Source organism: Hemicordylus capensis, chromosome 1 (assembly GCF_027244095.1).
Source record: "Hemicordylus capensis ecotype Gifberg chromosome 1, rHemCap1.1.pri, whole genome shotgun sequence".
Taxonomy (NCBI): domain Eukaryota; kingdom Metazoa; phylum Chordata; class Lepidosauria; order Squamata; family Cordylidae; genus Hemicordylus; species Hemicordylus capensis.
This window is the reverse complement of record NC_069657.1, coordinates 421,954,264-421,981,609: the sequence shown is the minus strand read 5'-3', so window position 1 is coordinate 421,981,609 and position 27,346 is coordinate 421,954,264. Positions and strand designations below refer to the sequence as shown.

General features: G+C 41.8%; 1 protein-coding gene across 25 annotated transcripts in view; it reads left to right on the top strand.

Annotated features, from left to right (window-relative positions):
• SYT14 (synaptotagmin 14) overlaps positions 1 to 27,346 on the top strand; it is a 145,137-nt gene that overhangs the window by 28,126 nt on the left and 89,665 nt on the right. For 13 of the 25 annotated variants that reach the window (XR_008319686.1, XR_008319683.1, XR_008319699.1 and 10 more), the window contains 3 exons: positions 16,097 to 16,261; positions 17,552 to 18,407; positions 21,434 to 21,652. Coding sequence is in view for 21 of the 25 variants with exons in the window: in XM_053310649.1 (XP_053166624.1) it covers positions 17,846 to 18,407; positions 21,434 to 21,652 (781 nt within the window). In the remaining 4 variants the exon portion in view is untranslated. Of the gene's footprint in view, positions 1 to 9,789; positions 9,841 to 16,096; positions 16,262 to 17,551; positions 18,408 to 21,433; positions 21,653 to 27,346 lie in introns of all 25 variants that reach the window. The other 12 variants (XM_053310747.1, XM_053310786.1, XM_053310811.1 and 9 more) reach the window with 3 other exon arrangements.

The window sequence follows — 27,346 nt, the reverse complement described above, 5'->3', positions numbered from 1 at the left end:
AGACAGATCGGTCAAAGGATTGTTAGATACCCTTCTGAATAATTAATGGATTTTTAGAAAAATTGATATAGTCAAGACTTTCTAATATACCTGCTTTAATATTTGGAATATTTAGTATTATGAAGCATTGTCTTCTGCAGGATTTATTGCTCTATATATTAAATAACAATATCCAACTCCTTCATTTATTCATATATAGATATTCACAATAAAAATAAACAAAATATTCACAATAAACTTATTGTATTGATGTTTTAAAAATATGAATACTTTTCTTTACTATCTGTAAACTCTGTACTAGTAGAGTTTGTATACAAGATAGATGTGATTACATTGCCAACATAAATAATTAAACTGTAGTTGATGTGCAGTAAGATAAATATAGTAGTTTCATACACCACTGGGCAGTTGAGCTGAACAGCACCTTATGTAAGTCAAGAGAAAAAGTTAATAACTGTATTAGAAGAATTGTTTTTATTTTGTACAGTAACTATACATGCAAATTTTGACATAATGGTGTAATTAATGTCTCTTGTCTCTGCAAGGAGACAAGAATTTTAAATATTAATATGCTACTAGTGTTGAAAACTGTATTAAAGAAATCATGTTTTATTTGCTGTGACATTTCGTATGTTAGAAAACTTGTATTGTTAGGGTAATACAGTATATGTCCAGTGAATCCATTGGTAGCATATGTATGATTTGCTATGAGGATTTTCATACTTCACTTTATTATATTTATTTCAATATATTTATTTCCTGTATTATTCTGTAATGAAGAGAAAATAATGTGGATTGGATTATAGAAGTGCAATATATAGAACATATACATTTTATTAACATCTACTAAATAAGTTGAGTAAGTGTCCAAGCTCATAAATAGCAGTTCCAGGAATAGAAATAAATTCTAGTCATTATAAATGTGTTCCATATCTGTTTACACCTTTTAAAGGATGCAATTAATGTTCTCTTGGGTCATTACTTTGGATTTAACTTTAGATAGATTTTGAATAGAATGCATCCTCTATAAAACTATGATAAATAGCTTGTATTTAATTTGAAGAGAGGCCTACAATTACTTTCTATCCAGGAACTAATGTTGCTTAGTATTTCATGTATGAGAAATTAATACTTATTACCATACAAAGGAGTGCATACAACATAATATATTGCGTTGTGTGTGACCACTCAAACAGGGTAATAGAAATACTATTCAGTGCCATTTGTAGTCTTTATTATGTGATAGATTTTATAAAGCTATCAGAACAAAGTCACATCTTTTGCAGATTCTATATTCACGCTGTTTATAGCTCTTTAAAGATGGGTTCATATATGCAAATTCAGACAAGACAAATAATTTCCAAAGACTCACATTGGTGTTAAAGTAGATAAATAATTAATTAGTTTAGCTGAAGCTAAAGTTTCATTCTTTAGTAGGGTATTAATTGCTGTGTTCTCTTAACCTAACAAAATGTCCTCAGATGCAGTGCATCTACAAAAGTTTGTGAAGAAAGCATAGACTTCTTGTTTTCAATATTTGAGTATAACATTTTTGCTTATTTGTTCAATATTAAGCTTAGTGTTTTATAATATCATTGATTATGATAGATTAATATTAGTTATGAACATGGATTTCACAACTTTAGATATTGACAACAATAACTCCTGCCATAAAATAACTAGGACAATTAACTGATTAAATAATTTTTAGTTCATTAATCCCCTGGCTATTAACCAATTAATAAATAAATTTACATAACTACCAGTACTTTAAATATTATGCATTTTTATTTAAATGCATAATACCTATGCATTTGAGGCTCCATAAAAATATGTAAAACTTATTCTCTTAATTTGACCTACTTTATACTCCATATTATATAGACTAGGGATTATCCTGTAGGATGGTATTTTGTTCCCACTCTGTGTATTTTGCTTAATGTAAAGGTTTCTGTAAAATGGCACTTGGATCACTGTCCCCTGCTAACTGAACAAAGAGGCACCTTTTAAAAGTGGTGATTCTCTTTACTGAGCAGAGGGAGAGCAACTGGCCCTATCCATCCCCAGCACAGCATCCCTCCAGTGGCTGTTGCTGGTATCTATCTTATATTTCTTTTTAGTTGTGAGCCCTTTGGGGACAGGGAGCTATCTTTATTTATATATATTCCTCTATGTAAACTGCTTTGGGAATTTTTGTTGAAAAGCAGTATATAAATATTAATAGTAGTAGTAGTAGTTAAAGTGAATGGACAGAAAGAAATATTGCATGCCAAGATCGGATCCCAGCCTGATGAAAAATATTATTTAACGACATTGTAGCTTGTTGTTGGCAGAGATGTGGAGTGGGGAAAAATCTTGAAAAATTCCTCATACTTATTTTTTCCTAGGAAAAAATTATATTTCTAAAAGTTTATTGGCAGACATACAGCACTGCACATGTACAACAGTGTGAGTTCCACATTACCACTGCACTGACACTTGAGCAAGGGAAGGGACATTTTTAATGGATCTCCCTTTTCCTCTGAAATTCACGATATATCACCAAAATATGTGGTTGCATGACTCTCAGGAACATGTTTTGGTGATATACAGAGGACTTCAGAGGAAAGGGAGGATCGACAAAATTTCCCTCATGGGGAAAGTGTTGGGGAGAACAACAGGTGTCCCTGCATGCTTTCCCAGCATCCTGTTCACACCCTCCCAGCAATCATATGTGTTTTCCCAGTGTTCCATTTGTAGCATCCCAGTGATCCTGCAGCTTCCTGGCATCCCACTTACAGCCTCTGATTCTGGTGAAAAGCCCTCCCGCCGGCACCAGAAATAGCACGTACTGCCTGATGCTGACCGTGCTGGGAGCACCTGACTCCATACAGTGTTGTGGAGATGGTGCATTTCTGTTGGAGATTCCAGTGCACAAGCCTAATAAAAGCAATTTATTTCAACCTAAACCCTTGGCTCTGGATCGAGATCCGTCGAGAACCATAAGAATGGGCTCTGGGCCTGCATGGAGACCATGCGGTAGCCATGCTGTAGGTTGTCGAGGCATCTAAGCCCCGCCCCCAAGCATGCAGCATGCTATTTAAGGGCGGCTGGATGTCACATTCCTCAGTTCGTTTCCGACTGCCTCAGCGTTTGGACCTCGGTTCCTTGTGAGTTCAATTTGTGAGAGCAATTTTATTGTTACTTTGGATTTCTTTGTGTTTGAGTTGGACTGGTTGACATATTCTGACTGTGTGTAGATTGGCTGACATGATTGTTTCGGTGTATGACCTGGACTGGCTGATGGCTTTTGCTCTTAGTAAAATGGCAGATGAGAGAAAGACCTTTAAGAGGTGTGAGGCTGTAATGACAAACTCCCCTTGAAGGACTTGCACAATCTTTGTCTAATGTGCTTGGGAGAGTAGCATAATGTGGCGGCGTGCAAGATTTGCCTCTCTTTTTCCAAACAGACCCGTAAAAATTGGGCTCCTCGTCATAAAAAAAATTTATGACGAGGTACTGAGCCCCTCGACACCGGGCACACCTTGTAAAGCACCACTGGAATCTGCCTCAACACCGTTGAGGCCTTCGACGTTGATGCCTTCAGCGTCAAAAGGGCTTCTTACGCCAGCCCAAAAGAAATCTTCGATGCCAGGCTTAACATTGGGCCATCAGATGCCCCTGACTTCATTGTCGACGCCTAGTCATCAAAAGTCTTCAGCATCGAAGTCACTGTCGGTGCTGATAGTGTCGATGTCGAAACAAGTGACACTGAGCCTCCAGGCACTGTTATCAGTCTTCAACATTGAGGGGGATGATGACCCCTCCATCACTGGGACTGGACCCCTCCATGACACACACCATTCTTTCAGTCTTGGACTCAACTTCAAGTACGCCCTCGACATCGACTTTTAAGGGTTTTCTGCCCTCTGACACTGATACTGCTGCTGCTCTACTTACACAGCCACCCTCTTTGTCAGTCGAACGTCTACGGGTACCTCTGTTATGGCACACCTGTGGGTTCACACACATTCTCGCCCCAGTGACGACCCCAGCTGTGCCTTTGGGGGTCACCTCGCCTGGTGCACCCTGTGATTTTTTAGAACGCACACAAGCCTGGAAGCCATATACTCCTTGCCTGACTTACGCCTCATCAGCTGCACAGAGAGAATTTCTGCCTACATCGCAGCATTCTATGCAGATGGTCCCATCCACCTGAACCATTGCCACATAAACCACTCCAACTTCGACCTAATTGCTGTCAATAGAAACCCAGATGGTTTTACCAGCCTCGCCCGCTTCCTCAGCCTCGCAATACTATGGCTCTTCGGATTTCGAGTCTGACCCTGAGGAAGGGGAGACTGTTGTGGAGCCTCCTACTGATGTGCCCCCTGCCACTTATGTGTCACCTAATGAGGAACTGAAATCTTATTACAAGCATGTCCGTGCTATGGCGGAAATGCTGGGTCTGGATTTGCACTCTGTACTATAGACCATTGATGATCCTGTATATAATTTTATGATCAAGACTCTGAGCACTGCACCGGTGGCATTGCCAATGCTCCCGGTCATCACCAGAGCTGCGATATGTATGTGGGAGGTTCTTCACACCTCGACTCTCACCTCTAAGCGCCTGGAGAGTTTATACCGAATCCAGGAGAAGGACAACACATATTTATTGAAACACCCAGCGCCAAACTCCTTGGTGATAGACTGCGCTTCCTCCTCCAAGTCTGAGAAACAACATGTGGTCCCACCAGAACGGAAGGGAATGAAGTTGGATTTGCTAGGCTGCAAGATTTACTCTACTTCGTGTCTTTCTATCAAGGTAGCGAACTACGCTGCTTGCACAGCTAAATACACTCACAGTGTGTGGGAGAACTTACAGGCAGACTTCGACTCCCTAACACTGAAGAAGTTCAAGACAAAGTTCCAGAAAACGTTAGATTGCTCTGCAGAACTAACTAGACAACAGCTGAGCATAGCCAAGCATTTGGCGGAGTCCGAGTTGAGATCTCTGACTGCAGCAGTAACTCTCAGGAGACACACGTGTCTGAGGTCTACGCACCTCCAAGCCCATATGAAGGTCAAGATCAAGGGTCTCCCTTTTGACAGTTCCAGCCTTTTCAGTGAGTCCACTGATAGGACAATGGAACAGATGAAAAAGTCAAAGTTTACTGCCAAGACGTTCACTGATCAGCCTTCCACGTCATCCTATACACAAAGATACCGTCCCACTTTTGCGAGACAAAGGTCTAATTATCGCCAGCAAGGTCGCCATGATTATAGAAGGCGATACAACCCCTTCCAGAAGTGCAATTGGCCCAACAAGGCTAAGTCTGCACAGTCACGCACAACCAAGTCCTCAGATGCCCAGAAGCGTCTTTCAGGATTATGCCTGTCCACTGGGACCACTCTTCTCCCTCTCCCTGTCTGCGGGGATGCTGTCACCTTGGCTGATGGACAAAATCACCACTCCGTGTCTGCCCTCTCCTTCCATCAGATTGGCAAGCCATGGCACCGCATAACATCAGACCGCTGAGTCTTGAAGATTATTTCTTCCAAATACACCATAGAGTTTCGGGAGACACCACGGTTCATGGGAATGAGATTCACCCCTCACTCAGACACATTGCAGGTGGAGGTGAAGGAACTGTTGGGAGAAGAGTGTGATCACTCTGATGCCGTGGATAGCCAGGCGGGATGGGTTCTACTCCCACTATTTTCAGATTCCAAAGCGGGACGGGGGTTTGTGCCCCATTATGGACCTTTGTCGCCTGAACAAATTCATGCGAGTCAGAAAATTTTGAATGATGGCGTTGCAGCAAATATTGCCGCTTCTACACGGGGAGAGATGGCTTGTGATGCTGGATCCAAAAGATGCCTACTTCCATGTCAGCATCCGACCAGAACACAAGAAGTACCTTCGTTTTGCCTTAGGCCGCCAAGTGTACTAGTACAATGTATTACCCTTCGGCCTGTCCACCGCCCCAAGGGTTTTCACCAAATGTATGGCTGTGGTGATTGCCCATCTGCGGACACAAGACATCTTGATTTACCCATATCTCGATTGGCTCCTAACATCAAAAAACAAAAATGAGTTACTTTCCCAGATCCAATATGTATTAGACCTGCTGCAGGACTTGTGCATCCAGGTCAACTGGAAGAAGTCCCACAGATCCGGTTCCCATAATCAGTTATATTGGGGCCATGCTGGACACCACTACCCAAAGGGCATTCTTGCTGGATGACCGTTACCTTTGCATCCAGGCCCTCATTCGTCACTTTCAGATCCAACCTCTACAGCTGGCACAGTCCATCCAGCAACTTCCGATGGTGTCATGCAATGTGGTCATCCAATATGCTCGTCTAAAGATGTGAAAACTCCTCAACTGTGGTTCCTTTCGCTGTTCAGCCCAATCAGGGACAGCCAGCGTCTACTTCTTCCACCACAAGTTCTAAGATCACTATCATGGTGGTCAAACAGGAGGAATCTGCTGGAGGGTTCCTTTCCAGAGTCTGTTACCATCTGTCTGGGTCATGACCGATGCCTCCCTTCTGGGTTGGGGAGCACATTGTGGAGGCCGTCAAATACAGAGGAAGCGGTCCCCGCGGCAAAGCAATCTACATATCAACTTTCTGGAACTGCTTGCTGTCTTCCAGGCTCTTCACGTGTTTCTACCGCTGGTCCAGGACAAGATTGTCCAGATCCACCTTGACAATACTACAGCCCAGGCTTACATCAACCTCCAGGGAGGGACAGTGTCTCGCACGTTATGTGCCCTCAGTGTTCAGCTGTGGCACTGGTGCCTGTGACACTGAATTTCACCAGGAGCAGTTCACATCAAAAGCCGGTCCTAGTGGACGATCTGTGTTTTTCTTTAGGAGTGTCAGCACAAATGGGAGCTCAACTCAATCCCCTGTTCTGAATCCCCTGTTCTACCGCTGGATGCGACCAACGATAGACCTATTCGCGACCTCCGAAAATGAGAATTTCCCCGCTTCTGCTCCAGGGCAGGGCACGATTGTCGATCCTTGGGCGATGCCTTTAAGTTGGACTGGTCAAGGGGGACTCCTTACATGTTCCCTCCTCAGCCATTGATCACCAGAGTGGTGGCACGTCTCCTCTCCAAACCAACATCCTGCATACTGGTGACGCTGTGGTGGCCAAGACAATCTTGGTTTCCACAGGTACACAGACTAGCGAAGAGCCAGTACCTTCTACTGCCTCAAGTTCCCAACCTCCTATCCCAGGTCGGCGGTCTGGTTCTCCACTCAGTCGTCGACACGCTTCATCTGATTGCCTGGTGAATAAACTCCTAGACAATATTTTGTTGAACCAATGGAAGCCCTCTACCAGACAAAATTACCTGAACTTCTAAACACCCAGCGTGCAAGGGCAAAACGCTGTTCTCACACCCTCCATGCAAAGCCTTTTTGAAAGGCCTGTAATTTTTTTCCACCACAAGTCTCCCTCCAGTAGAACCCTGGAGCCTGTCCCCGGTACTCTCTATATGGACACAGGCTCCCTTCGAGCTGATGGCTACATCTGACCTGAAGCTACTCTCCCTCAAAACGGCCTTCCTGGTGGCTATCACCACAGCAAGGAGGGTGAGTGAACTGACAGCACTGAGAATTGACTGCCTTTATATGAGGTTTTACCCAGATAAAGTCCTTATGTGCTTGGACCCTTCCTTTCTACCAAAGGTTGTCTCAGAGTTCCACTTGAACCAAAACATTGTCCTTCCAACCTTTTTCAGAGGGCCAACATCGGACTTAGAATGTGCAGTGCACTCCCTAGATGTCCAACAGTTACTACTGTTTTACTTGAGTCGTACTAAAGACTTTAGATCAAAACCTCGTCTGTTTGTTGCTTACAAGGGCGCTTCCAAGGGCTCCTGTTTATATAGACAGTGTCTATCAAGGTGGCTAGTTGAGCTTATCAAACTAACGTACAAGCTCCAGAAGAAATCTCCACCAGAAGCCATTAAAGCCCACTCTACTCGGGCCTACACTTCCTCGGCAGCACACTTGTCGGGGATCAGCTTCCTGGACATTTGTAAAGCAGCGACATGGTCCTCTGAGATGCCCTTCATTAGGCACTATGCCATAGATGTGTGCTCTGCTGCAGAGGCGAGCTTCAGGAGAAGTGTACTCAAAAGGGTGTTGCAATAGCACTTTTGCACCCTTCCTCCGTAGAGAGCTTGCTAATTGCCCATTCTTATGGATCTTGATCCAGATAAACAGGTTGCTTACCTGTAAGTGATGATCTGGTAGAGATATGTTGACATCCATAAGACGCTCCCGATCCAACCCTCTGCAGTAGTGCTCTGCCTGTGTGCTCGCCGTTGCCCCTGTCGAACTCACCTTTTCTGACGAATTCACCTGTTTGACTGGATGGTCATCCACTTTAGCGGTCGTCCAAGAACTGAGGAATGTGACGTCCAGCTGCCCTTAAATAGCATGCTGCATGCATGGGGGCGGGGCCTGGATGCCTCGACAAGCTGTGGCATAGCTACCGTATGGTCTCTGCGCAGGCGCAGAGCCTATTCTTATGGATGTTGACGGATCTCTACCAGATCATCAGTTACAGGTAAGCAACCTGTTTATTTCTTTTGGTATAACATTTAAACCATATTAAGTGTTTTTAGTTATCTCCCCCCTACCCACCCATATAAATTATTTCAGTTCAACTATTTGCCTACTTGAAACACTTTTGATGTACAGTATGGGAAATTAGTATGGGCTTTGCTTTTTTGATTGAATAAATAGGCCAGAAAGTATGCCAGATCAGATCACATTCTACGTAGGGCATCAGGAAAATTTGCATAGTACAATTTTCTGAGGGGAAAAATTTAATGCAGATTTTATGCAGATGAGAGGAAAATTGCATGGGAGATTTCCAGAAAATGTTCCAATTCAAACTTTGCTGGAAAACACACATCTCTGGTTCTTGGTAGTAGTGTTGCATTCACATGATAAGATAGCATTAACTATTGTAAGTTTTTTTAAAAAAAACAAACTTCAGAGGTTTCAAATGGATGGGAAAAGTGCATGAAGAAGATATCAGGGATCTATTAGACCCCATAACAATGAACATGGGGGGAGGGGTACCATACATTCTAGATATTATCCCTAAATAGTTGTGCCACTGTCCTATAACTAAACAATCATTCTTAATTTGAATTGTTTTCCTTAAATTGGAATTAAACAGGGCTCATAACTGCCTGTATACCACCCCAACAATTTGTTTCATGTGGCTGTGATTCCTGGAGCTTGGAAGTGATGATATTGGTAGACACCTGATAGACATAGGTCAGTCCAGAAGCTGAAAGAGAGGACAGGAAGACTGGGAAATGAGAATAGAATTGGGACAATGAGGTAACAGTTTTGGACATAATCAGGCTGGTAGGGGGAGATCTTGAAGTTGTAAGGGAGATGAAAGGAGACATCCTGAAAAGGAGGGATGAGGGGAGGAGAAGCAGCAGAACCTCACATAGTGGGAGAAGAAGAAAAAACACTAAATGCAGGAAAAAGAAGGGAAGGAGACTTCAAGGTGCAAAGAAGATAATTTATTGCCCAGCATGTTTCAAGTATTATAACTGTACCTCAGGGGTTATTCTGACTCTGTTCTTGTGAAGCAAGATCATTACTGTCTTCCATACCATCTCAAAGCTATGATTCATTTTGAGTGAACGTCCTTTTTAGATGGCATGAAAGACAGCTGTTGTTGCTCTTTGAAATAACTAAATATGCTGGGCAATAAACTATTTTCTCTGTACCTTAAGCTCTCCTCTCCTTTTGTTCCAGAAACTGGGTCAGCCAATTGTTGTGGCAAGGCTACCTCCCATGAAAGAACAGGTAGGAGACATCCTGCCGTTCTCCTAAGGGTCAAGATTAAGGGAGCCAGGAGGAAAATACTGAAAGAAAAAGGGCAGGCATTTTGGTCTGTAACCAGGGGCGGATTAAGCTTTTTACTACCTGTAGGCAAAAAAATAAAAATAAAAGAATTGTCGCCCCGGCTCGAGAGCTTGGGCGCGGTGTCAGGGGCAAATTGAATCTATTTTAAAACTTTTTTCAACCTGCTGCATGGCAGGGATGGTAGAGATGGGGGGTGGCCGGCGTGGCCGGCACTCACAGAGGTGAGGGGACAGGAGAGACCGAGGTGAAGGAGGCCGAGGTGGTGGCAAGAGCTCCTTCTCTGAGCCCACCTGCCTCCCAAATGACAGGTTGGGCTGTTTTTGGCTCATTTTGGGGCTCTCCATGTGCAGAATCCCAAAATGGGCCAAAACCAGCCCGGACTGTCATTTGGGCAGCAGGTGGGCTCAGGGAAGGAGCTCTTGCTGCTGCCTCCACCTCCCTCGCTGCAGTCTCCCCTTACCTCCGCGACTGCTCGCCCCCTTCCGACCAACCTCGTCTCTGCTATGATCCCTGCCAAGCAGCGGCAATTAATTTTTTTTAAAAAAAAAGATTTAACTAGCCCCTGACCCCCCCAAATTTGCTAACGTAGACAAGTGACTATCTTGCCTATGCTATGTTAATCCATGCCTTTCTGTAACTTACAAATATGTTTGTCACTTAAGTTATTCTGCTACTCTGAACTTGCCTGGTCCTTTGGATTCCTTGGGAGGACACACCAACCCTGGTCATATCATCAAATATATCTCTTAATGAAGTCTTAATTTGGGGTCTATTTGACACCCCCCCACATTAGTAAAGTGCTTTTTAAAAGTATAGCATGGTTGAATGTATATCTTTTATTCTTATTCTTATATTCAACCTCAATAGATACCTAAGTATAAATAAAACCTTTTTAGCATGTTGATACTGTTAGGATCGTCACTGCCCCAGGCGGGGGGATCTCCATACCTGCAGGTACAAGAATGAAATGGAGAAGAGTTCTGGCTGTTCATCAGTCTTTATTTTTGCTGCATTCTGGTGCTGGTTTTCCTCACTGCCAACAACTGAATGGGAGGGAAGGCCGTATGGACATGAGATTCCGAATATGAATACGATTGATATTTATATACTGCTTTTAAACAAAAGTTTCCAAAGCGGTATTACATAGATATATAAAGAGAACGTGAGAGAGAATATGATCCCTGTCCCCAAAAGGCTCGCAATCTAAAAAACTGGGGCGTATCTATAGCGGGGGCAGGGGGGGCACGTGCCCTGGGCGCCACTTGAAGGGGGAGGCGCAATTTCTTAAAATTAAATAATTTTTTAAAAATGGCCACCAAAAACAAATGGCCACTGGGCATGCTCAAATGGCCTCTGTGAGGCCCTAGGGCATGCCACGCCTCATAGAGGCCATTTGAGCATGCACAGTGGCCATTTTGTTTTCAGTGGCCATTTTTAAAAATATATATATTTTAAAAAATGACCACTGCACATGCTCAAATGGTGCCTGTGAGGCCCTAGAGGCCAGTGGGAGGAGGGGGGAACTTTGCAGACCCCCCACAGCCTTTAAGATGTCCCCCAAAGGGGCTACAGGTAATTTAAAAAAACTTTTTTATATATATATATATATATATATATATATATATATATATATATATATATATATAATATGTCACTGTACACATATTCAGATTGGCACTATGTACAGAGAATAAGGGCTTGTGAATACTGAGCTGAAGTTTATGAGCTAAGATTGTATCCATTTGCTCTTACTTTGCTTCTTGTGATAAGTGAGTTAAATGTGATGTCTTAATAATATGGCTATTAATGGTCAGTTTGTCTTTGAATCAATGTGAAATCCTTAGTATTAAGGCCCACTGGGAGTTTCTTGCTCTTTCTCTCATTTTAACTGTCTTTCTGAAATACTAGAATATATTCCAAGCAGTGACACAGTTTACTCTGCATATCATTTAATTATTTTCAGAGTATCTGGGAAAAGTCAAATTCTCCATTTATTTTTAAAACTTATGTAATCGTGATGCTACAATGCATAGCAGAGAATTAGACAGGCACTTCTTTTAGTTTTTCCAACTCCGCATAATATTTGGGGATTTCATGAGCCCCAGCATACTGAAATTTGTCATTTTCCAGCATTTTAGCCTGAGCTATCCAAACAAATTAATGATAGCCCCACAATTTGGATAGTTTTAAAAAATAAATCTGAAGTGGTAGATAGGAGCTTGACCACATGTATGATATTGGTAATTTTTGTAATTTTTAAAATTTTTAAAATAAAAGTTTTCTGAAACATGTGTGTCAGTCAGATGTATGTTGGGGGGGCGGCAGGGGGGGCGCAATTTCAGTGCTTGCCCTGGGCGCCATTTTCCCTAGTTACGTCACTGCTAAAAAGTAAACATGGTAAGGTTGTTACCCATGTGAGAAAAAGAATAGCTTCCTTTTCCCAGACAGTTGCTTTCAATACCAGCAGAGACTCATGGAGCAAGCCTTCAGAGATTCTACGATTAGAAGAGTGGGGATATGCACACTCTACAGTCGACCATGGTTGATGGCATCAACATCTGCTGAGAGGTCCAGGAGAATCAATAGGGATACATTCCCCTTTTCAGTTTTCTGGTGCAGTGTGGTTCAGTACCCAAACCAGGTTCTGCTTGAAAATTAGATAATCAGTTCCATCTGAAGGTCCCCATAAGCCTTTCGCACTGTTTTGGAAGCACACATCCCCCTACTGAAGCTTAGCTCTTGTGTGGTTACCTTTTTAAAATTAGTGACTCCGAGATGCAATGTTGATGGAAAAGAAAACTTTACTTCTGTCTGTAATGTGCTTTTAAAAGCCTTGTAAAAAGCTTTGAAATACAGGCTGTTCTTAACTGGATGCACATACAGATGAAGAGCAGATACCTGCCCTGATGACCTTGTTATCCACTTTACAAAAAGGTAGCTGGCAGGCCCTGTAGTTGGCAGGCCCTGTGGCTTAACAGAGATTGGAAATAACTACAGTAGACAGAGTCTCCTGGCAAGTTGCAGATCTGGGTTGCTAGTATATTCATGTTTGTGCCTGAATCTTTGGGCTGCATCACTGGCCAGGAATGCTTTTAACCAGCTTTGTCTGGCAAGATATTGGCCATCCTTTTCTTTAGGTTGACTTTATAGCAGATATTCATGCCTTTATACATTTAGCCTGGATGATGATGACGACGATGACGATGATGTGATTTTCATGTAGTTCCCTTGAAGAGTAGAAATTGTACCTAGTTAATAAGAGGAGTCCTGTCCTCTGTTGTCGTCACTAGTTCATATTTGGATACTAGTTCCGCCCTTTGATTCCACAAGTGTCTGAAATATATTAATGTGTTTGAAGCCAGATAATTTTAAATGATATGGTAAATTTGGATTTGAGCATAGTAAAAGGACAACTTATACCCAACTAAAGATACAGTGGACACTTTTCTCTCTTTCTGAGGCATTCTAAATGATGGTGTGTGAGAGCCTTTTTGAGGGTGGGTTTGCACAATTCACTGCAAGTTCAATTCCCAGGGAATGCACGATTCCAGCGGGTGTGTCATCTGAACTCACCCACTTCCAGTTCCTAAGCCATCTGCCTGACATTCATCCAACATTATCCACCCACTTCTAGCCAACATTGGAAGTTGGGTGGAAAATGTTGGGCAAATGAGATCATCAGGGGAGTTGGTGTGGGGTGTTATCAGTATGCTGATGACACCCAGATCTGCTTCTCCATGTCAACATCATTAGATGGCATAACCTCTCTAAATGCCTGCCTGAAAGCAGTAATGGGCTGGATGAGGGAGAATAAACTGAGACTGAATCCAGATAAGATGGAGGTACTTATTGTGCGGGGTTAGAACTCCAGAGACGATTTTGATCTGCCTGTTCTAGATGGGGTCACACTTCCCCAAAAGAAAAACATATGCAGTCTAGGAGTGCTTCTGGATCCACACCTCTCCCTGGTATCTCAGGTTGAGGTGGTGGCCAGAGGGACTTTTTGCCATCTTTGGTTGATATGCCAGCTGTGTCCATTTCTTGAGATGAACGAACTCAAAACAGTGGTACATATGTTGATAACCTCCAGACTTGACTTCTGCGATGCGCTCTATGTGGGGTTGCCATTGTATGTAGTCCGTAAACTCCAGTTGGTACAGAATGCAGCAGCCAGGTTGGTCTCTGGGCCATCTTGGAGAGACCACACCACCCATTTGTTGCTAGAACTACACTGGCTGCCAATAGGTTTCCAGGCAAAATACAAAGTGCTGATTATAACCTATAAAGCCCTAAACAGCTTAGGCCCTGGGTATTTAAGAGATAGCTATTCTTCATTATGAGCCCCACTGCCCATTGAGGTCACCTGGAGAGGTCCGTTTCCAGTTGCCTCCAGCTTGGCTAGTGACAACATGGGGATGGGCCTTCTCAGTTGTTACCCCTAGATTGTGGAATGCTCTCCCTACTGAAATATGATCCTCTCCATCTCTGACAATTTTTAAAAAGCATTTGAAAACCCATCTCTTCACCTGAGCTTTTTCAGCTTTTTAAATTTTTAAGTTTTAATCTGTTTGTAATTTTTAGATTGCCTAAATTGTTTAAAGATTTTTGTGTATGTTTTCGCTTGTTTTATGTTGTTGTTAACGGCCCAGACATGAAAATTTGGGGTTGGGTAAAAATTTGTTAAATAAATAAACAAATAAATAAATGTCAGGTGGAAGGCACAGGAACTGGCAGTGATCGGGTGTGGGTGACATGCCTTCCAGGAGCATGCAATCCCCGGAAACCAGACTTGTGGATTGTGTGAACCCACCCTTTCAGTTTCTGGCTACTTAGTAATGTTGGAATGGAAGGAGATTGCTATAAATGCATCCATACAAAGATGTTCTTAAAATGTAATGTCGCTTCCGGGTCCAATTCAAGGTGCTGGTTATCACCTATAAAACCCTTCAGGGTTTGATGCCTGTGTACCTTCAGGACCGCCTCTCCCTTCCAACTTTGACCCGCTCTGTGAGGTCGTCTCAGGTGGGCCTTATCAGAGTTCCGTGCCCAGGGGAGGAACATCGGGCCCGGGCTTGTGGGAGGGCTTTCTCTGTTGCAGCCCCCTCATTATGGAACACTCTGCCTCCTGACATTTGTAATGCCCCCTTCTCTTCTGTTCTTTAAGAAGCTCTTGAAAACCTATCTTTTGCCAGGCTTTTAGTTTTTAAAGTGTGTGTTTGTGAGGGGTTCTTTTCCTTTTTTCCTTTTCTTTCTCCCCCCTTCCCCTTCTTTTGTCTTCATTGTTGTTTTAATTTATGTAAACTGTCTCGTGTCTAAGGAAGTCAGGTGGTCAATAAATTTACTAATAAAAATAAACTAGCTAGGCTGGGCGCAGAGCATCTGCGCTTCTATTTCTTCCCCATTTCCCCACTCCCGTTGTCCCCACCACCACCACCAGTGCTCCTATCCCTGATGCTCCTGCCTTGTGGCCAGCAGGCAGGCTGGAGAGGGAGGCTGTGCCGTCCTCTCCGCCGTCTGCCTGCTGGCCTCCATTCCCCCTGGCATTGCTGCCTTTTGGTTGGCAGGTGGCTGGAGATGGTGGCTGCGCTGCCCGCTCTGCCACTCGTCGGCCACTGCCACCATTTTCTCCTCCGTCCCCGTGGCTGATTGGCAGCTGCTTGCAAACTCTCACGAGAGCTGCCACACATGGGATTAGCGACGGGTACATTTAAGAGAATTATATATAGAGAGAGAAATAAATAAATAAATAAATGGAAACACTTTTGGCCTGGTATTTAATGGTTTCGTTAGCTGCTAGTGATAATCATTATCTGACTGCTAATTTCACTCCTTCTGGTTTTACTAGAAGGGCATCTAATTTTACAACTAAAACAAAAAGTTGGAATTGTTTGATTCTGTGCTGCATACTTTCTCTTCTTTTATTAGTTTCAGGTAAGATTGGACTTCAAGGTGTTGATAGAATTTATATACAGCAAGTGTGGTGAAGTTCTGGAGTAGATTTTGGCCAGTTCTTCCTTGAGGAGACTACCCACTGATGCTTTTTCCTTGAGGGGAAATTCCAAAGATGCGTTTATGTAATTTTGTATTGCAACTCTTTATGTCTTTGCATATAAATTTGGGGCTGGATGTGATTAATAACCTGATATTATAAAAATGTTTTGGTTTTCAATTTGGTCATTGTTTATGTTTTTTCTAGTATCTCCTGAGGCAGTTGGATTTCTGTCAGCAGTTGGGCTGTTTATTATCCTGTTGTTGATTCTTTTTCTGTATATTAACAAGAAGATGTGTTTTGAAAATGTTGGAGGCTTCCCAGACTTCAATTCACGATTCAATGCCAGAAAAAATTCACAGGACAAACTTTGTAAGTATCAAATTCTATACGTAATTTTGTAAGAAATAGCAGGTCCTTTGTGTAATAGAACATGAATAATGTTATATACAGTAGATACAAAAGCTTGATTTGAATAAGAAAATTTGATGTAAAGTCCAAAATATATTGTAAATGTATGTGTAGTGCTGAGTCAGTCAGAATGATATAGCTATGGGGACAGTTTAATCTAGTTTAGGGGGTTCAGATTTTTCACAATAGAAAGAAACACATAGTTTGATCTTTCCCAAATACAATTTTTAAAAAAGAATTATGTTGATATCCTCCTACAAATAAATACATAGTATGCTGTAGGAACTGAATTCTTCCAGCTATGAGAGACAGCATTATTATGTGTTGGGGCTGAGGGTCAGTGGCAGAGCATCTGCTCTGTGTGCAAAAGGTCCCCAATTCAATCCCTGGCATCTCCAGATAGGGCAGGGAGAGATGTCTGCCTCAAACCGAAGCCTATTGTAAACTGCCCAGAGATGTAAGTTTTGGGTGTTATAAAAATATGTTAAATATATAAAAAATAAATTGTATTTATTTATTTATTCGATTTCTATACCGCTCTTCCAAAATGGCTCATGGCGGTTTACACAGAGAAATAATAAATAAATAAATAAGATGGATCCTTGTCCCCAAAGGGCTCACAATCTAAAAAGAAACACAAGACAGACACCGGCAACAGTCACTGGAGGTACTGTGCTGGAGGGAGGAGGATAGGGCCAGTTACTCTCCCCCCTGCTAAATAAAGAGAATAATCAAAAGGTGCCTCTTTGCCAAGTTAGCAGGGGTAACCTTGGTAAGCTGCTACCAAGCATACCAATAGTGTAGACAGTATTGAACTAAATGGACCAATGGTCGGACTCAGTATAAAGCAGCTTCCTATGTTATTTAACTAGGACTTGGCAAGAGGACTCGTAGCCACAGAGAGTGCAATTCACTATTAACTGACAAAAATACTCAATCATTTTAATAGAATTGGATTATCTTCCGTTACCACACTCCAGCATTGAGAAGTATGCTTGCTTAAATTTGTTGTCAGTGGACATAAGTGTGCTTATCTCAATGTTGATTGTGGCCCATGAATGACTATAGAATTTTTATGATCTGGGTGAACTCATGGTTAAGGATTAATATCACATTGAAACATGCTCTATAGTTTCTCAAGAAGAGAGAGAATGTGGAGTGCATGTCATTGAGTGGATATTATTTTGTAATAGTACAATGTCCTTTTTAAAGAGTACATTAGTTAAATGTGTTTATACTTCTTCTTTGCAGGTGTAGAGTAAAGCCCCACTTTCCATATAATATTTTAAAAACTTAGTTCTGCTATCATTAGCTGTTGATGATTTTTAATATACATTGCAAAAAACACATATAACAATTGAACCTTGCTTCATATCCAGTACATTTTGCTTCAATTACTTTTAAGATAAAGGAATTCAAACTTGCTATGTCATCGAATTGAAGAATAGGATTTAGGAGATCAAAGTTAAATAAAGAACGTTCTGAGGAGTGGCATATTCACAAAGATTATCCTCTAAAATTATTTTATTAGTCAACAATTGAAACATGGCATTTTTAAAAAGTTTTCAACAAAATATAAAGCTTCCTTCTGTGTCTTCTCTGGTTGATACACTAAGTAGTGCTGTGGATGATCTAACAAGTGCTGTTGGAGATGTTAGCTATACAGTAGCTGACTCAGTTACAGAGCAGGTAACAAGCATGATCAACAGCCTTCGGACAGATGAAACTGCTAGAACACAAGATGATAAATTTGCAGTAGGTAATGAAGAAATAAGAACACAATTAAATAATGATAATCTGAGAGGAAAAGGATATAATTCAGAAGAGAAACACAGAACTGATTCTTTAAAACAAAGTACAAATGATGGAAGAGAATTCCATCATATAGGTAGAGTACAAAATAAGCCAAATGCTGCCGAAGCTAATGAACTTGTTAATGAAACAGAAGTATGCAGGAAGGTAAATAATTCAATGAAACATGCAAAACGTGAAAGACATGCAGGAAATGAATACTTGGAAAATGCACCATCTACTCTTTCAAAGGAAAAGCTTAAAGAATCACAGAGTCTCTCAAAAGAAGTGAGTAGTAAGAAGACACCAGAAAAAGGTGAGGTGTCATGTCATATATTATCAATTTGGCCTTTCCTGGATCTTTTACTACATACTTCTTTTCCCAGCTGTTTTATGGATTTCATTTTTAACAATCTGTAAAACAATCCTTTGAGTGTAGTCTCTTTACTATGCAAATATAAATATATATATTCTTGAAATTTACTATGCCTAATTTTATTTATACTCTTTGAAAACTGGTTTAACATTTCTCTGTCCTGATTGATGCTAATCATCTTTGAGTAGCTATTAATTAACTACTTTTTTTCATTTTTCCTGGGACTTTCTGTATTGTTAAATCTTTGTATAGATTTCCCTGGATACTATGATTGTGTTTATAGCTGGGTTCTTGAACATTAAATGTTTGAATATGCTTGTTTATTATTTCAGTGGATCAAAATGTAGAGTGCAGAGGTAGATTTATTACAAGAAATAATGGATCGGCTCCTTTCATGTTCATGTGTGGAAAAAAATCTCAGACAAAACAATATCACACTCAGGGAGAAAAAATATTACATGATGCATAGTGTGCTTATTTTGAAGTTTGAATTTGTGCCTAAAATTTGTTAAAATTTGAAATTATTGTCTTCTATTTAGAAAAATAGTTTCTAAGTCTTTTGAAATGCTTAACCATTTGAAAATCATTTGAAATGCTTAACCATTATAATTTTCAGAGGAATAGCCGTGCTAGTCTGTTGCACCAAAAACAACAAAAGTTGACATTCAGACTAACTCACTGTCGCCACATGAGCAGGAAACAACAATTTTCAACAAACTCCCCTTCCCTCTAAAGTAGGGATGTGCACCGGACCGGTCCAGGGCCATGGTAGAGGCCTCCAAACCGGTCCGGATTGGGGCCGGTCCGGCGGGGGTGGGGTATAGAGCTTTAAGGGCAGGGGGGTAGTACTTACCCCTCCTGCCACTTTCCCCCCTCTGGCGCTCGACTTGTTTGCAAAGTTTTGGGGGCAGCAGCGTTCCTCCCTGCCCCCGTCGTTGCCCGGCAAAAAAGGAAGTTAAGTGTATGCATGCACCCGTTGTGGCGTGTGTGCACCCATCACTACCATGCACGTGCGCCGCAACGGGCACATGCGTACACTTAACTTCCTTTTTTGCCGGGCAACGATGGGGGCAGGGGCGGCAGGGAGGAACGCTGCCGCCCCCCAAACTTTGCAAACAAGTCCAGCGCCAGGGGGGAAAAGTGGCGGGAGGGGTAAGTACTACCCCCCCGCCCTTAAAGCTCCATACCCTCCAGTGTTGGACTGCGCCTCCGTGGTTCCGTGCACATCCCTACTCTAAAGCTCACTGTGCCTTCTGAAAATATGTCCATAGGGGTTGCATGAAGTATTATCCTCAGTTGGTAAGTGTGCATGTGTGTCTATACATACACACACACACAGGGATAGAGGAAGAGAAACATATGATAAAGGTGGGGTCCAAGGGATATGGAATGGGGGGGGAAGTACAGAGATCATTTTTATGTGAAGTAAGAGACTAGTAGGTGAGACCTGTTATTGACCAGGCAAGGTCATTTTGCATATATTACACTTATAGGACAGTTCCTATAATAAAATATATGTAATAGAATTTTTGATTAATGTACTTGCAAAAGGGAAGTAAAAGAACATTTTGAAATTTGTAGGATTTCAGCTTCAAACATTTTATTGGATAACTAGTGAATTTCGGCCCGTTGAATAACGGGCGCTAGTAACGGCGCTCCTGGCCCCCCGCTGCCATTCCGCCGACCGACCGACCGCCTTCCCAGCTGCTGATACCTCCTTACCCCCGGACCACGTCCTCCACTTGATCCGATAATCTATTTACAGAAGGAGAGAGGAGCTCGCATGTAGAGCTCCTCTCTCTTTAAAGTCTCTTCCCGAACTGGCGCTTTGGGTGCCAAGGACACCTATTGTGTCCTTTGCGTCCATAGTGCCAGTTAGGGAAGAGACTTTAAAGAGAGTGGAGCTCTGCATGCGAGCTCCTCTCTCCTTCTGTAAATAGATATCGGATCAAGTGGAGGACGTGGTCCGGGGGTAAGGAGGTATCGGCAGTTGGGAAGGCGGGCGGTCGGTCGGCGGCGGAAGCCGCGGGGGCAAGTGCCTGGGCTGTTTTGGCCCTTAATCGAGGAGGGGGCGCTTGGTTCATAAATCAGCTGGGAGGGCGGGCAGGCAAGCCGCAGGGGCAAGTGCCTGGGCTGATTTGGCCCTTAATCGAGGGGGGGCGCTTGTTGCAAAAATGAGCTGGGAGGGTGGCCGGCCGGCCGGCGCCGCGGGAGCGAATACATGGGCCGATTTGGCCCTTAAACTTAGCCAATATGGCCGTCCGTGTCTGGGCGGCCGTGTCTTTTGGGGCCGATCTGGGCATGTGCTCCGCGCATGCCCAGAACGGCCCAAAAAGACACAGGCAGCACGGCCGCACACTTTAGCCTTTTATGATATAGGATTACCATATATGGTAAATTTGAATCTGAATCTGAGAAAAATCTTCTGCTTCTCTTGGGCATGATGTCATTTTGGATTTATTGCTCTGATTACTGAGTGTTAAAATCTGTTGAGAACCATAACAGTTAAAATATGATTATATTCAGAATTTCTTCTAAAAAATTTTTTAAAACCTTTCACTGAGCATAGTCCAGTGTAAAATGTAGTGGCTAATTTCAGTGGCAAAATTGTGTATGCAAAATTTGGTATTTGTAGGTCATCGGGAAGTATGACTTTATTTTGCACCAACCACTTAATTCTCCAAAATATATAATAGATAAATGCACTGACAATTAACAAGAAGAGTAAATGTAGATAAAACAGTTTCCCTGGCTATACTGTTGATTAACTAAAGTATTATAATAGGAAATGGTTTCCTATTCAATCCTGAATGGGTAGGCCCAGACCTGTGATCAATGGGACCAAATAACTATGGCAAATGAGAGGTACAGTGGGTGACTATGAGAAGCATTATAATTTTAGGACTCTTCCTTGTAGTGTCACCTGTTCTCTGCTTTTTTTCCTTTTCCTTTTTTGTTTTAAATAGATAATTCATACATAAATAAAGATCAGCATTGTTCATCATCTGAAAGTGAAGATGAGGCATTGGGTAAATATCATGAAGCTTTGTCTAGAACACAGGGCTCAAGGCCACCAGCAACTGATAACAAGCCACAGAAAAACTATATTTGGGAAACCCGGCAAAAATATAGCCCTTTGTCTGCAGAGTATGATGGATACAGCAGTGATGCTTCAATAGATGAAGGTATGGTGATGTACAGTTGTTTTTAGTTCTTCTTTCACACTGATCAAAAAGAGGTATAAAGATGTTGCAGTTGCAAGACAGAAACTCTGAAAATAGAAGTAAAATATAAAAACAATATAGTTCCCTTTGAAAATAATTAGGGGTATTTGCGAAAAGAATGGATTTCTTTTATTTTTGCTTTTTTGTGTACAGTGTGTAGTACAATGATATTTCAAAGTATTTTTTTCATTCCTAAAAATGAGATTTTTTTAAAAAACCAAGAAGCTGAGATTTCCATAATGTATTGTGTTTGTATGGAATCACAGGTGGTTTGTTAAACCAGTTTTTGGATTTGGCTTGTAAACATTCTCTCATGATAACTGCGTTGGCATGTGAGATAATCCCAAATGTATTGTACTGGTTCTAGAAATATATGTTCTGATTACTGGAATTTTTCAAAAGTCATTGTTGTCATGGGCTAGTTCTAAAGTGCTGCCCCTACTGAGTTTTATTCTGGTGTTGGATAATATATTCCTTGAGGTTCATGTAGTCAGCTGGATTATAGAGAATTCACAATTGAGAACTCTGGTGATGATTTAGTTGAACTGTAGAACTAGAAGGAAATGTTTGGCTGATCGTCCAAAGCCACTCTATTTAACATTTTATATGTACTTTTTTCTATGTGAATATTTTAAGAACAATATTCAAAAAAGAAAAGGACCAATTATTTGAATATTAGTTGGGTAAATTGGAGACACAAACATAATATTGGACAGATGCCCTGCTGGCATATAGTCATATGGTAAAAGCCTAGGGAAGACTTGTATCCTCACGAGTGACTAAGACACTGGCTGACATCCGGACTAAAGCTGTACTAATGGAACAAACAAAATTGTGTACATGCAAGAAGGTCTTGCAGCTGTGGAGATGCTCTGAGTTGTGCAATCTCTTGTGTGCTCCTTGCATTTGCCATAAAGATAGTGGAACAGGAGCTGAAATCCAGACTAGAGTTGCACTAGCACAATAAGAGAAGTTGTGCACAAATTTGAGGAGCTGCACAGAGTTGTGATACTCTGCAGTGTTGCGCAGCCACTAGTGGAAGACCTTCTCCGGGACACATACAAAGTTGTGTTGCAAGATTTCACACATGTTGTGCAGTGCATTGCTCAATGGAGGAAGGGACGAGAAGTGGAGGCATGGATATACTGGGGAATAATATGCAAATTATTTAATTCACTTGTATTTCATCTCAGTTACAGATTGTCGGGAATTGGTCTGAAGGCTCTCTAGAAAATGTGGGATTTAGAAAGAATTTGTGGTTTAATGGAGGAGAAAGAAGCCCTATTCTTTGTCACCTATTGCCTATTTTTTTAGTGGTTGATTTCATGGGAACTATTTAAATCAGACCTGCTGTGGCTTTGTAAGAAATAACAGCAGCAGTCAGAAGCTTTGATTATTTAAGTTTTGTGCAAACCACTTTGAGAAGCCTCAGTCTGAAAGCTGGTATACAAATAACTCCGGTCAATCAGTCCAAATCTCTCTCTAATGTCCAGGTTGAGAACATGGCCAGGAGCAGTGTGGTCCCTCTAATTTTTTTCATCTCTGTGCGGAATGAGTTTTGTTCTCGGCGGCAGTATCAAGGCACTGTGTGCGCACCTGCATTCAGAGTGGGGCCTTCCTAACTCAACCTGAGCGGGATCTAACATGAACTGAGTGGACATCAGAAAACTTGTGAGCGTGCGCACGCCTTAGAGGGAACTGTGGCCAGGAGTGCTTTTTATAAGCTTTGGCTGATACACCAGCTGTGCCTGTTTCTTTAGATAAATGATCTTAAGACAATAGTGCATATGCTGGTAACCTCCACTGCAATGTTTGCTGCAGTGCACTGTATGAAGGGTTGCCTCTGTATATCATCTGGAAACTGCAGTTAGTGCAAATTGTGGCAGCTAGGTTGATCTCCAGGTCACTCAAAGAGACCATATAATTCCTGTATTAAAAGAACTGTGCTGACTACCAGTATGTTTCTGGGCAAAATAAAAAGTGCTCATTATAACCTATGGAGCCCTAAACAGCTCAGGTCCAGAGCATTTAAGAGGATGCCTTCTTTGTTATGAGTCCTGCCGCCTATTGAGCTCATCTGGAGAGGTCTGTCTGCAGTTTCCCCCAGTTCATCTGGTAGCTACTCAGAAACAAGACTTCTGTGTTGCCGCCTGAGGCTTTGAAATGTGCTTCCCACTGAAATAAGAGCCTCCCCATCTCTGATAGCTTTTAAAAAGACTATTAAGACACGCTTATTCATTCAAGCTATTAATTAGCTATGTAAATTGTGAATTTGTTTTTAAACTGTTTTAATGTTTTACCAGCTGTTTTAATTTTTGTATCATATTTGTTATAAACTACTCAGGGACATGAGTTTGGGATGGTATACAAATGTACTTAATTAAAGGAATGAGAGGTGGCATCACATGTTAGCAGAGCAGCTTCTGAAAAATTCAGACAAAGTCACAGTTTTAACTTTGCTTTTGAACTTGCATGGAAAAATAAGAAAGAAAAACTTAATATAACTAATGCTGGATGAAAAAGCTGGGATGTGTATGTTCACATTGAAGGCAACAGGAAGCCAGTCTACATGCTGGAATGCAATAATTGATTAAGATATCCAAAGTTGCTGGTCAACTTCTCTCCCTCTATTTGGAGCTTCTGCTACCTGCAAAAGGCAAAATGGTTAACCTTTTGATTTCTAAACAGAATAATCCATTGCTATCACAATTCCAACATCACGAAGGTGTTTTGGGAAGCTGTGCAGGCATAAGGGGCAGCAAGTAAGAAAGGCCATTTGAGGAAGTAGGATATGTTTGGATGGTGGAACTGGATGAGCAAAGTTCAGAAGCAGGGATGTGTTGGGAAATGAGAGCGAAGAGATGGGGCGAGGAAAGCCATGGAGGGTTTTGAAGATAGAGGAGAAGCTATTTGTCCTGAGAAAGCCCTTGAATGCAGTAAAGTTAAATATTACATTTATGGGTACAGTCACATTCACAGCAGGCCCTAGTGACTTGCAACTTATTGATCCTATTTTGTATAGCCGTTTTTGACATTATGAGGTATTGCTGCCATGACTGGAGTCCTGGTGATTTTCCCAGGGATCATTTGATTCAGCTGAGTTGTTTTCCTCATTCCTAGTTGTTGGGAATTCTCTCTGGTAGGAAAAACTCTTTTTCATTATAGCAGAGTGCACAGAGGCACAACACAGCGGAATTTAGTTAGGCATGCGTGTATGCTGAGAGTAAAGTAACTTGGAGCCAGTTCATAGTTTCAAATCAATATATACAGGTGAAACTCGGAAAATTAGAATATCGTGCAAAAGTCCATTAATTTCAGTAATGCAAATTAAAAGGTGAAACTGATATATGAGACAGACGTATTACATGCAAAGCGAGATAAGTCAAGCCTTAATTTGTTATAATTGTGATGATCATGTGTACAGCTCATGAAAACCCCAAATCCACAATCTCAGAAAATTAGAATATTACATGGAACCAATAAGACAAGGATTGAAGAATAGAACAGTATCGGACCTCTGAAAAGTATACAGTGTACTGTGCTTGATTGGCCAGCAAACTCGCCTGACCTGACCCCATAGAGAATCTATGGGGCATTGCCAAGAGAAGGATGAGAGACATGAGACCAAACAATGCCGAATTGCTGAAGGCCGCTAATGAAGCATCCTGGTCTTCCATAATACCTCATCAGTGCCACAGGCTGATAGCATCCATGCCACGCCGCATTGAGGCAGTAATTGCTGCAAAAGGGGCCCAAACCAAGTACTGAATACATATGCATGCTTATACTTTTCAGAGGTCCGATATTGTTCTATTCTTCAATCCTTGTCTTCTTGGTTCCATGTAATATTCTAATTTTCTGAGATTGTGGATTTGGGGTTTTCATGAGCTGTACGCCATGATCATCACAATTATAACAAATTAAGGCTTGACTTATCTCGCTTTGCATGTAATGCGTCTGTCTCATATATCAGTTTCACCTTTTAATTTGCATTACTGAAATTAATGGACTTTTGCACGATAGTCTAATTTTCCGAGTTTCACCTGTATGGCATTTATTAGAGAACTCCATTCTAGATAGGAAAGTGAGGAGTTAGGATCTCTAATCTAATTTATTACCCCTGCTATCTGGGCAAAGAGGCTCCTTTTACTGTGGTGATTCTCTTTATTTAGCAGGGGGAGAGTAACTGGCCCTATCCACCCCCAGCACAGTACTTCCAGTGACTGTTGCTGGTGTGTGTCTTATGTTTCTTTTTAGAATGTGAGCCCTTTGGGGACAGGGAGCCATCTTATTTGTTATTTCTCTTTGTAAACCGCCCTGAACCATTTTTGGAAGGGCGGTATAGAAATTGAATATTATTATTATTATTATTATTATTATTATTATTATTATTATTAATCTAGCTAGCTAGCTGGATGCAGATGGATTCTGCATCTCTGCACACATGGTGCAGGGAGAGGAGCTTGCATGTTGCAAGGTAGAAGGAACAGGAAGAGAAGAGAGAGAGGAAGGAAGTGGCTGGAAGGAAGGAAGTCCCTAAGATTAGCAATCTACATTCGAAAGGGATAGTGTCAGAGCAGTAGAGAAGGGATGACCAATGTCTTGACCCTCTAGCCCTCTGACTCACTAGTCTGTCCTCCACTGTCATTGAGACAAGAAACAGTGAAGAGTCCTTAACTTCCAACACCCCCTCTCGATGTCTCGTGACTCAGTTCACAAGACTCATTTTCTCTTTCAGCTTTTCAAAGCAGGGTCTTGGTAGTGGCTTAGTGAGTATATCTGCAAGCATTTCATTTGTTGGGCAGTAGATCAGCTTGATTAGTCCATCCTTTTGCAGACTTCTCACTACCGGTACATGGTACTTCACATCAATATGTTTGGTACGCCTCTTTACATCTTCTTGTTTGGAGAGTTGAATGCAGCTTTGGTTGTCTTCATACACTGGTATGGGCTGTGGTACATCTATACCTAGATCTTTCAGTAGTTGACACAGCCATTGTATCTCATGACAGCCCTGTGCAGCTGATACATATTCCGCTTCAGTGGTTGATGATGCTGTTATGTCTTGCTTGGTGCTTGACCAGCTTATGGCTCCATCTCCATAGAAAATTATGTGACCGCTGGTGGATTTCCTTTCTATTAGGTCTCCACCCCAGTCTGCATCTATGTATGCTTCTAGTTTTGGTTGACTGTTAGCTGGTAGCTTGAGCTTAAAGTGTGCAGTGCCCTTTAGGTACCTAACAAGTCTCTTAATCACATTCCAGTCCTTGACTATTGGTGATGCAGTCTTTCTGCAAAGTAAGCCAACTGCTGTACTAACATCTGGCCTAGTGAGTGTACTAATGTATAGAAGCTTACCTAATGCTTCACAATATCTATGGTTGTCAGATAGTGGCTCAGTTCGATCTTCTTACTTTATGTAGTTTACTTCCGTTGGAGTTGGTGTAGGATTCGCATCTTCCAGTCTGAGCAGGTTTATCAAGTCTTTAATTTTCTGTTCTTGGTTGATGAGGAAACTTCCATCTTTCTTTGTACTTGAATGCCCAAGTAGTGTGCAGTGTTGCCAAGTCGCTTGACTTCCACATCTCTGTTCAGATGATGCATTATTTCCTTGCTGTCATCTGGATTCTCATAGGCAAGAATCAAATCATCAAC